Below are 10144 nucleotides of genomic sequence, written 5' to 3' on the forward strand. Positions count from 1 at the left end.
AAATATTTAAAAATCATTGAATTGAATACAGTGTGTGTGTGTCCATTTGAAATCTCACTATTATTGAATTAATCTTCATATTTTTACATGAAGATGACTCCATCCAATAGTGTACTCATGAGGTAGCCAAATTAGCTAGGGGTTCATGCATGGCAAATCACAAATTAATTTGATGGGAACCCTGTATGTTGATAATTCAACACAAATATCAAGGGTTCCCAAATATTAAAGAAACTCTCTCATAATTCAACACATAATGATGAAAACACAATCATAAATAATCCATTAGATCCAATAAATAAAGAAACACTAATAGTTCAACACATAAATGATCTTTTCCCAATAAGATGAAGCAAATAATACAAAGATTCTACCATAGCATGGAACATATAGATCCAAATCAGCCCCTTACGGAATAAACCATAAACTAGGGTTTAAGCTTGTGTCACTCTAGCAACCCATCATCTACTTATTACTCCACAATGCCTTCCCTTAGGCCCCAGTATGGTGAAGTGTCATGTAGTCAACGTTCACATGACACCACCAAAGGAAGCAACAACTTACTATATCATCAAAATATCGAACGAATACCAACATCACATGATTACTTATAACAAGAATTCTCCCATGTCCTCAAGAACAAAATTAACTACTCACAAAATCATATTCATGTTCAAGATCAGAGGTGTATTGAATATGCTTGAGATCTCAACATCTAATCTTCCACCAAATAAACCAACTAGCATCAACTACAAGATGCAATCAACACTACTAGCAACCCAGAGGTATCAATCCGAGGTTTTGGGACAAAGATTGAATACAAGAGATGCACTAGGGTTTAAGATGAGATGGTTCTGGTGAAGATGTTGATGAAGATTAGTCCTACCACAATGAGAGGATCGTTGGTGATGTCGATGGCTTCCACTTTCCCTCCCGGAGGGAAGTGTCCCCGGTGGAATCGCTCCACCGGAGAGCAAAAGTGCTTATGCCCAGGTTCTGCCTCGAGACGGCGGCGCTTCATCTCGAAAGTCTTCTTCTAATTTTTTTTCTTCTAGGGAAAATGGCTTCATATAGCAGAAGATGGGCACCGGAGGCTTGTCAGGGGGCCACAAGTTTGGTGGGCGTGCCCCTGAGCTTGTCGCTCCCTAGTGCCGCCGTCCTGGTATTTCTTCCGCCTATATTTTTTATATATTCCAAAAATAATTCTCCGGAATTTTTCAGGTCATTTGGAGTTGTGCAGAATAGTTGTCTCTACTATATCCTTTTCCGGTTCAGAATTCCAGCTGCCGGCAATCTCCCTCTTCATGTGAAACTTGCAAAATAAGAGAGAAAAGACATCAGAATAGTATCATAAAGTGAAATAATGACCCAAAATATGATAGATAACGGTAGGAAAACATGATGCAAAATGGACGTATCATCCCCTTATAAAATGGCTTATGAAAAAACTTATCATTTATCTCTTGAGTTAGAACTTAGAACATAAAGCCTATTGGGTGACTACTTTCTTTGGTGATCCGGAAATGGATCTAAAAGGATTCTCGGGTTTTCCCCTAGAGGTCAACCTGAGTTATCAAACCCACAGGAGGGCGGCGCCCTTTGAGCTAGGGTCTCAAACAAGTTTTTGCTAAAGAATTAATTCCAACTTTTGACTGGATCGTAAATCAAACTGACACAGGAAGAACACTTATAATAAAAATAGGCATGGGTATGAGGTATTATGCTTAATTATAACCATATATTTGTGACGGGACCAAATATGATCTTAATTTGTGCTCTAGAATTAACCCATCAAGATGTGCTTGCCACTTACCAAAGTGGGGGGTTTGTCCAAATTACGTCTTGGCCAGCTGATACATCTCCAACATATCTACAATTTTGATTGTTTCATGCTATTATATTATCAATCTTGTATGCTTTAGATACCATTTTATATTATTATTTTTTGACTAACCTATTGACTTAGTGCCCAACACCAGTTATTGTTTTTTGCTTATTTCTTTGTTTCACAGAAAAACTATACCAAACGAAGTCCAAATGTGATGAAACTTTACAGTGGTTTTTTGGACCAGAAAAGACCCAAAAAGCTTCGGGGAGGTACCAAACGATGATCGAGGCGGCCACAAAGCTCAGGTGGTGGGCCCCCGGGGGCACCATGTGAGCTTGTGGGCCCACCATGGTTCCTTTTGCCCTAATTCCATCTCCATAAATTTACAAATATTCAGAAACCCCCAGAGCGAGACCCGAAACAATTATTCCACCGCCGCAAGCCTCTATTCTTCGGCGATCCCATCTAGAGGCTTTTTCCGACAATCTGCTGGAGGGGGAAACCATTGGGGAGGCAATCTTCATCGACCTTGCTGCCTCCATGCTGAAAGCACTACTTCTGGGCCTATCTACACATGTAAGTACCATTCGGCCCAAAAGAAAAAATGCACAGGTAAGCCCGCGGTGTAGCAACTCGGTTGTAGTGGGCCGAGAGGGTAGCGTTGGTGTAACAGAGAAAAACAGCCAGACGCGAGTGGTGGCACCACCATGAGATCTAGAGCGTTCAACTGAGCGATCAGACGGCTGAAAACGCCAAATCATTGCAAAGGCTCATAGATGGTTGAGTTTTGGGCCAATCATATATGACGCCTGCTTACATCATATATTCGAGGCTTCAGTCAAGACTCCACCAGATGGGCCAGCCCATGTAACTACCATTCTGTTTCGGGGTTTTTTCGTCCTCTCTTTTTTCTTTACTTCTTTTCATATTATTTTTAAATTTTTTGCACATATTTTTATAGTTTTTGCAATATAAAGCGAACCTTTTATCTAATATACTATGATCATTTTTCATACACACTGAACTTTTTTAGTATAGGGTGAACATTTTTCAAATACACACTCAACATTTTTTAATATACAATGAACATTTTTGTTTGTACATGGAACATTATTAATGTATGATGAACCTTTCTTAAATACACAGTGAAACCATTTTTAATATAGGATGAACTTTTCTTAATATACACTAATACTTTCTATGAAATACATACTGAAACATTTTTTAAACTAGGTTTTTAAATATCTAGCTCCTAAAAACAACAATGGATTTTCTTAGGGGTACAACCAATGTATTTTTGAAAACCTGAGAAACACCAAAGAAAAAGAATGCTAGTGGGGCAAAGTGGACCGACCCATTTGCCCTGGCTACAATGAAGCCACCCCTGGTTGACACATATCATTTCCCTAATAATTTTTAAATCATGAACATTTGTTAAATTCACGAATTACTTTTAAAAAGGGAAATACGTAAAAGAGAAAAGAAGAAAGAACAAAGGGTTGTCAAACAGGGGAGGTTACGCCTGAAATCCTGGCCAAATGGGCTGGCCCACTCTTGTGCTAACATTTTTTTCTTTGTTTTTTCCATCGTGTTTTCTCCATAAAAACTGGCTTATATTTTTATGTAGATAAATATTTAAAAACCCATCAGTAATTTAAATAAATACTTCCGAAAATTGTCTGTTATGTATTCAAATAAAAAAAGTTCGTGTATGTATAAAAAGTTCAGCGTATATTTCAAAATACCTAGTGTGCATTAAAAAAAGTTTGTCATATAAGGAATATTTTTCTTGTATGAAAAATTGGTAAATGTCTATAACATAGAAACACAAAACAAAAAAAATCTGAAAAGGAGAACAGGGAAAAAAGGAAAGTACAAAATGAGAAAAAAAACAGAAACATAAAACCAGACGAAGAAAAAAAAAACATCTAGTCATATAAGCGGAGAAAACAAAGCCAGAACGTAGCACGCACGCAATGAATTCCTTGTCATCTCTGGCTTCAGCGGAGCCGCAACTATATGATGCCCATTGGCGTCATGTCGGATCAACAATTTTGTTGGCTTCCAAAAAATCATGCTAATCGGGCTTACGGCGGCATACTCGGCCTAGTGCATCAGATACCTTCACGTTAGAAGTTGTTCCCTGCCCAAGACTATGAGGAAAATGACCTGGTGTAGGAAAATGAGTTATACTAGAAGAATGTCCGTGCATTGCAACGGGATCATATTAATTTTAAGAGTTCAATATTAATATTCTCATACATATTAAGTGACATTGACGATCTTTTTTACCATCAAATCCTCACACACACTCTCTCCCTCCCTCTTCCTCACTCTCTCTCCCCATCTCTCTCTCTAACACACACACACATATCCATCTTATTGGGTACGGGACCATAATCCATCTATTTCACACACACGCTACGGGCTACAATGCATATAAGTGAACCAGATAAAGGATTAACGTCGTCTTCAAGGTCGAAACTCATTGCTCCCTCGTATGTTATGCTGACGTCAACGAACGATAGCAGGCTCCCCAAAATTCAATAGTCTCAATAGTCCAAGCTCCCTCAAATCCAACCCATAAGTTGGGGAGAAATATGGTTACCCAATTTATTCTTATCTCTAACACATGGTCCCAACACAAAAAACTCCACTTCACAAGGGGCCTTTATGTTTTCCTGGCAAAACCTCCCCTTCTCACTCGACATTTCTCACTGGAGCCCTCTTCTTTAAAACATGATGATGCCTGCCTCATCTTCGCCATGACACCCTCTCTTCAAACACTGTACTTCTCCACGGACCGCCAACGAGTCCCCCGCCAAACGCCCCGTGCTCCGCCCTGATCACGTCCCAGTGTTAGTGCCAATTCACCACCACCATCAAGGGAAGGAGGCATGCACCACCCATGATGCGCCCCTCCCCCGAAAGAAGGCAGATCCAATTTCTCCACATTTTGAAAAATAATTTATTATTCTATTAGTAGTCTTCCTTCACAGGACCCTGCTCTAGCATTCTCATTGGTAAAATAGTTCATATAAACATGTTGCTAGAGAATAACAAACCAATGTAATCATCAATCAAATATGTTTCATTTAACTCTCTTTATCTATGTCACACATGTTATTAAGAATACAAGCTATAATCTTTCTCCATGTTCTTTTGCTCATCAGATTCTCTGAAGCCACCATGTCATCACATTGTCATGTGAGTAACTTTTACTACTCCGACACAATTCCACCATGGTTCCTATCACCTCGACGCCATCTTGACCGGTTTCCCCTGCCCCCTCGTCACATTCGGCTACGCCATTGTTCTATCATTTGCTTACTCCATATCATTTCGCCATCATGTGCACACCCTTTTCCTAATCCTCTAAATTTATACCATGGCCCCCATCTCCTCTCCTCCAAATCCTCTTCCATTCCTCTTCTCGCAGCAAGCTTGTTGTATCTTGGCTAGCTTCACTCCTATGTATGTGCTCACATCACCATCATATGTACATCTTCTCCTACTCCACCTATTAGCTATGCCTACGGCTACCCCACCATTGATGTGTCCTCTACCTAATTGAGCATCATCCCAAGTAGCATCACTCATCGTTACATCCTAATCGAGCATAATTTTTTGTAAGCATCATTTTCTTTTACACGGAACAATCTATTATCCATTGGACAATTTTAAAATGAATGTACACATTCTGCTTTACCGAAACTTAAAACTATCATGAGTGAATATTCTTCCAGAATGGACTTGATTTCTTAAATAATACACTTACAATGATGTGTACCAGATAAAAATGATTAAAAGGAAGCATTTCCCAGTGGTAACCGTAAAATAAACACTGCAAATCGAGCGATAGAAATTTCAGATTTATTGAAGCCTGGCACTTGAAAGCTGGAGTAGTACGCACAGAAAGAAAAATTATTTTATGTTTTCCTAAAATAAGTCTCCCATGAACACATTGCACGAATGAGCAGGAAGACAGAGTGCAAACTTATATGTACACTAACTGGTCCGTTCATCCATTTTGAATAGACCAGCTACAAAAGCTCACTTGGTTCATTCTCGCCAGAATTCACTGACATGATAATCAAACATGTCCTGCAGTGTCCCCACACCCGGCGCGTCCAACCTGACAATTAAGTGCACACAAAAATAAGACCAACAAAATTTAGCATCTTTACAGGAAAATACACCTATATATATTTCTGGGGTTTCTTACAAAGAAAATCATGGGAATTAAAAGAAGGTTAACATAGAGCTAACAGATATGAACAAACCAGACAATAAATGCATAGCGTCTGGGGAACGAAACCACTACCAGATACATGGTATCGCATGAGTGCCTGCCCTTCCTCTAGCCTGCAACATCTGGGAGCTGCATATATGCTTTCAGATTTGTGCTAATTCTGCAAATTCAGAATATGCCCAAAGACATTGTACATAGGTTTAGTTCTTTGCGATCCAATATATTCAGGAAAGAACAGTTTTAGTTCCATAGAGAAGGAATAAAAAAATTCAACCAAGACACCATCAGCCTGCTTATGCGATCAACATATAATTACTGGATTTCAACTTAAATAAATTCTTTGGAGATGATGTGCTAGCTATAAAGGGAATGACATTTGAGATGGTATACTGAGTCAATCGAACAACAAAAAGGAAGAACAAAATTGCTGTATTACATATTTACATGCAGTCACGTTGGGCACAAACTGAAAAATGAGTTCGCGATAAGATAACATAAGCCTGTCGTAGTTAAATATAACGGAGACGCACATAGAAGCTCTTCGCAGTTCACCGGATGAAATAGTTGGGTGTTCTGGATAGGTGGACTCCCGGTTGTGCCCAGCTGCGGCAACTGCCACACCCCACTGCCACCGGACGGCGCCCCCATCCAGGAATACACAAGTTGCCCCACGCCAACCAAGATCTTTCAAATCTTCTCTAGCATTGTCATCGCAAAAGGACTTTCATCAGTGGCTCGCTGACAATCTCCCCCAAACCCTACAAGAGATTCAAGGAAGTTTAAACTTCCATTTTGCACATGTGCAATTGAGTCACTCACCTTGCTAGATTATGTCAGATCTATTATCCATATTTAAGCCCTCCGAATTATTGTATTTTCCTGGCAAAATAATGGATCAACAAGTTTGTCCCTTCATATTGTCAAACACGGGCTGACGGGACCATCTACTTTGGTCGTTCAAATTATAAAACGCAATCATGATGTTGAAATCTCATCTCATTCCATCACGTGAGCTTTTCCCAGTTTTTTTAAAGAGCTTTTCTCAGTTTTGGACAAACTGAATGACGGTGACGATTTGTATATTGTAGCTTTTCCTTCATTACGCTTCACTGGTTAGATGGGAGAGCGCGCTGTGCCCCTATGTTCAACCCCAAAAACCTAGATTCAAGGTTGTAGGTCATAGTAGTTGTCATCACTCGCAAGCTTGCTTGTGCACTTTAAAAAACTGTATGACGAAGCACATCAAGAGAAGCAAAGGTGCTCTCAAGTTGTTATGCATATCATATAGCACATGTAGGACAACAAAATGACAGTCATCAAGGAAAATATACAATTACCAAAATCAACCCCAAATCAGCACTCCCCTCGCCATCTATGTATCAGACTACTTGGAACTGAACTGTATGTAAAGCAAGATTTAAGTGTTGACCATTAGTCCTCAATGTCCCGTGTGTTCTCCATCATGCTCCTGACTTTACTGTCATACTCTAGTTCGTAGTCTAAATTCAGTTACTGGTTGCACTCACCCCTAAGTGAACACTAAAAGTTTTAACAGGATAAATCACACATATATATCATTTCCTTAGTCAATAGAGTCCTGGAACTGTGTCACAAGATACCGACAAAACTGACCGGAGTTTTCGTAGTTCTCTGAAACTTTTCATGTCTGGTTCGCTACTACTCACAGTTCTTTCCTGGATTCAATAAACCCCATGAAAGCAGACCTGTAAACAACTGAAAATAAGGTTGTAAAATTCATCAAAATCATCTAGAGCAAACAGTATGACATACTTTTTGCACAAGTACTGTAAAAACAAGTATTACCTGTCCTAGCCTTTTGGCTTGAACTGAAAAAACAGTATGACATACTTTTTTACTCCTACAACTACCTTCGTGATGATCGGATGAAAGTGTCGCAGAGACTATGCACATTTATTTTGTTGGATTGTGCAGATCCAATTGAGCAGTCCCTAAAGCTGGAAGGATTATAGTTGAAAAAAAATACCTGGATAGCCTTTGTTGTGATACTACTTGCTTTATTGTCAATGAGGAAGTGCTAGAAGTATGAGAAAAATCCCAGTATACCATCAATTATTGATTACTTGTCAGACCCAAGAAAGCATTCACACCTCCAAGATGTTTGTTAGACTGTTAACATAGCATGAATTCACTTCAGATTACTCCTTTCTGTACATATAATTAGATAAAAGAGAATACTGGTTATGAACTATATTCATAATATGAATGACAGTGTGAATCTCTCGGCAGAATTATGAAGCAAATATTGGTTAGGAACCAAGGTTAAAAGCAAACCTCGCATATGATAATATTGCTATTCTTTTCTTCTTCATTTCCATTTTTTTCTTCAGTCCATAAGTGCATGAACTGAACAACCAAATCAGATTTAAGCAGAAATAGAACAATAGAGGGGTTGGGTGCAGATCATCCAGTTTTAAACATCAAGAACTGGAATTTGCAAAAACAGTAATCTACCTGGCGATGTTGGATGTCGTCCACCGGAGGAGATGGAGGAGCATGTCCCGATGTCCCAATGGAAACTCCTTGACCTCTCAAGTCCATCTACCAAACACGTAAAAATTCCTCAAATCATCTCCAATTGGCATGTCAATCGACATGTTCTTGCTTCCTGACCGGCTCAAAAGAAAATTCAAAGAGAAAATAGAGAGGAACGTGCGTTGTAACCATTGACAGAAGACGCTTGTGAGGGCCAGTGCGGCGCAGCGAGCCGGCGTCGGCAACAGCAAGGGCGCGTCCACCAGCCGCGAAAGCCGAACTGGTCGGGCGCCGCGGGGGCAGCGCGTCGATGGGCGGTCGAGCCGTTGCGGAGGGTAGCGGGGCTCGGACGCGGGGACGGGGATTTCCTGCGCCGGCTCCCATCCGTGGACGGACGCGGATCAGGTCGAGGACGGCGCGCTGATGCCGCCGTGGATCTGAGCGCTCCCTCTCCCTTCCCTTGCCTTGCCTTCCCTTCCTATGCCTTGGGAGAGGAATAGAAGGTTGGGGGCGACGGCACAGGGGGGCGAGGAGATCGCCGGCGGCGGGGTTGGATTGGGGTGCGGCGCCGGCGGCGGCTGCGACTGGAGACGGGAGAGGAGGTAGGGCTAGCGAGGGATTGGTTCTGTCGTGACGCTAAAACCAGCGGAGGGGAGGTGGTGGACGGAACCAAAAAAAATCTAAGAAGGTTAACCCACGAAAAAGAATCAGACGAAAATGGTGGAACGAAAATTCATCGGCGAAGACTACCAACTATCTCTACTCCTAATGGAGCAATTGGTAGTCTCGCTTTCAGGGTTTTTTTCGTCCTACCACTTTTGTTCGGTTTTTTTTCGTAGGTTAACCGTCGTAGATTTTTTTCGATGTTGGTTTCTTATTCACCGGTTTCTTTACCCCTCAGCTCTTTCCTTGCAAATCAGCACTTTCCAAACGTGCACGCAATCACGGATCTAAATTTACTAACTTATCCAAATCAACCGATACCTTCCATTATTGCAAATTTCTTTAGGAAACAAATAATATATTTTAAGGAAACAAACAATAGATTTTAAGGAAACAAATAAAAAAATTTAAAGACGCATCATACTTTACTAACAATCATTAAAAATGAAATCTAAATTAATTAACCTTACCTTAAATCACTCAATCACTTTAATTAGAAAACATTTTCTTTCCTAACTGCACCCCGCTTAGTGTGCACATAACAATCCGAAGTAATTAGAGTCACATGATTGAATCCATTTATTTAGAGCGACATGATTGTGTTCCGGGATGGAGGCCATGATTTCGTCGAGGTCGTTGCTGCCTCCTACACTCAGGGTGTGTCGCCAAGATCGAGGCGAGCATGAGGAGCTGTGGCCACCGCCATGGTCACCCCATCGCAGGGGATGGAGCACGCCGTCGGCCTACAGCTTGTGGAGATCACTGTTGCTCTTCAGGTCGCGTGGTGACCGGATCTTGCCGATGTGTCCCTCCCCGACGACCTCCTCTTCGCCCGGTTGGCTGGCATGGATCTCGCCACTACTGCCCTCAACTTCTCTGCCTCGAGC

The 10144-nt window shown here is 41.0% G+C and overlaps 1 protein-coding gene across 26 annotated transcripts; it reads right to left on the minus strand.

Annotated features, from left to right (window-relative positions):
- Positions 1 to 5681: 5681 nt before the first annotated feature.
- Positions 5682 to 9296, minus strand: LOC123063140 (uncharacterized). Of its 26 annotated transcripts, XR_006430120.1 has the most exons (8): positions 8784 to 9289; positions 8574 to 8660; positions 8394 to 8465; positions 8086 to 8228; positions 7713 to 7814; positions 6611 to 6838; positions 6153 to 6240; positions 5682 to 5963 (listed from the first exon to the last, which is right to left on the minus strand). XR_006430120.1 is itself a non-coding variant. In XM_044486881.1 (4 exons), exons 1-4 carry the CDS (start codon positions 8976 to 8978, stop codon positions 8172 to 8174), a joined length of 411 nt encoding a protein of 136 aa, XP_044342816.1. In that variant the 5' UTR covers positions 8979 to 9296; the 3' UTR covers positions 6374 to 8171. The 26 variants fall into 26 exon arrangements, 2 of the variants coding, with proteins under 2 accessions (XP_044342816.1, XP_044342817.1); XR_006430117.1 differs by having other exon boundaries at positions 6611 to 7804; positions 8784 to 9288; XR_006430116.1 differs by having other exon boundaries at positions 6611 to 7814; positions 8784 to 9288.
- Between the last annotated feature and the right edge of the window lie 848 nt (positions 9297 to 10144).

The sequence above is a fragment of the Triticum aestivum genome, chromosome 3A (assembly GCF_018294505.1).
Source record: "Triticum aestivum cultivar Chinese Spring chromosome 3A, IWGSC CS RefSeq v2.1, whole genome shotgun sequence".
Taxonomy (NCBI): Eukaryota; Viridiplantae; Streptophyta; class Magnoliopsida; order Poales; family Poaceae; genus Triticum; species Triticum aestivum.

What these genes read in the sequence shown, in the direction of transcription:
- LOC123063140 (XM_044486881.1), bottom strand. Translation starts at nt 8,978, where the DNA reads ATGGGAGCCGGCGCAGGAAATCCCCGTCCCCGCGTCCGAGCCCCGCTA. An exon ending in ACGACATCCAACATCGCCAG is followed by an intron (nt 8,466 to 8,573) that starts GTAGATTACTGT and finishes TTGGTTGTTCAG; the next exon opens with TTCATGCACTTATGGACTGA. An exon ending in GCAATATTATCATATGCGAG is followed by an intron (nt 8,229 to 8,393) that starts GTTTGCTTTTAA and finishes CTATGTTAACAG; the next exon opens with TCTAACAAACATCTTGGAGG.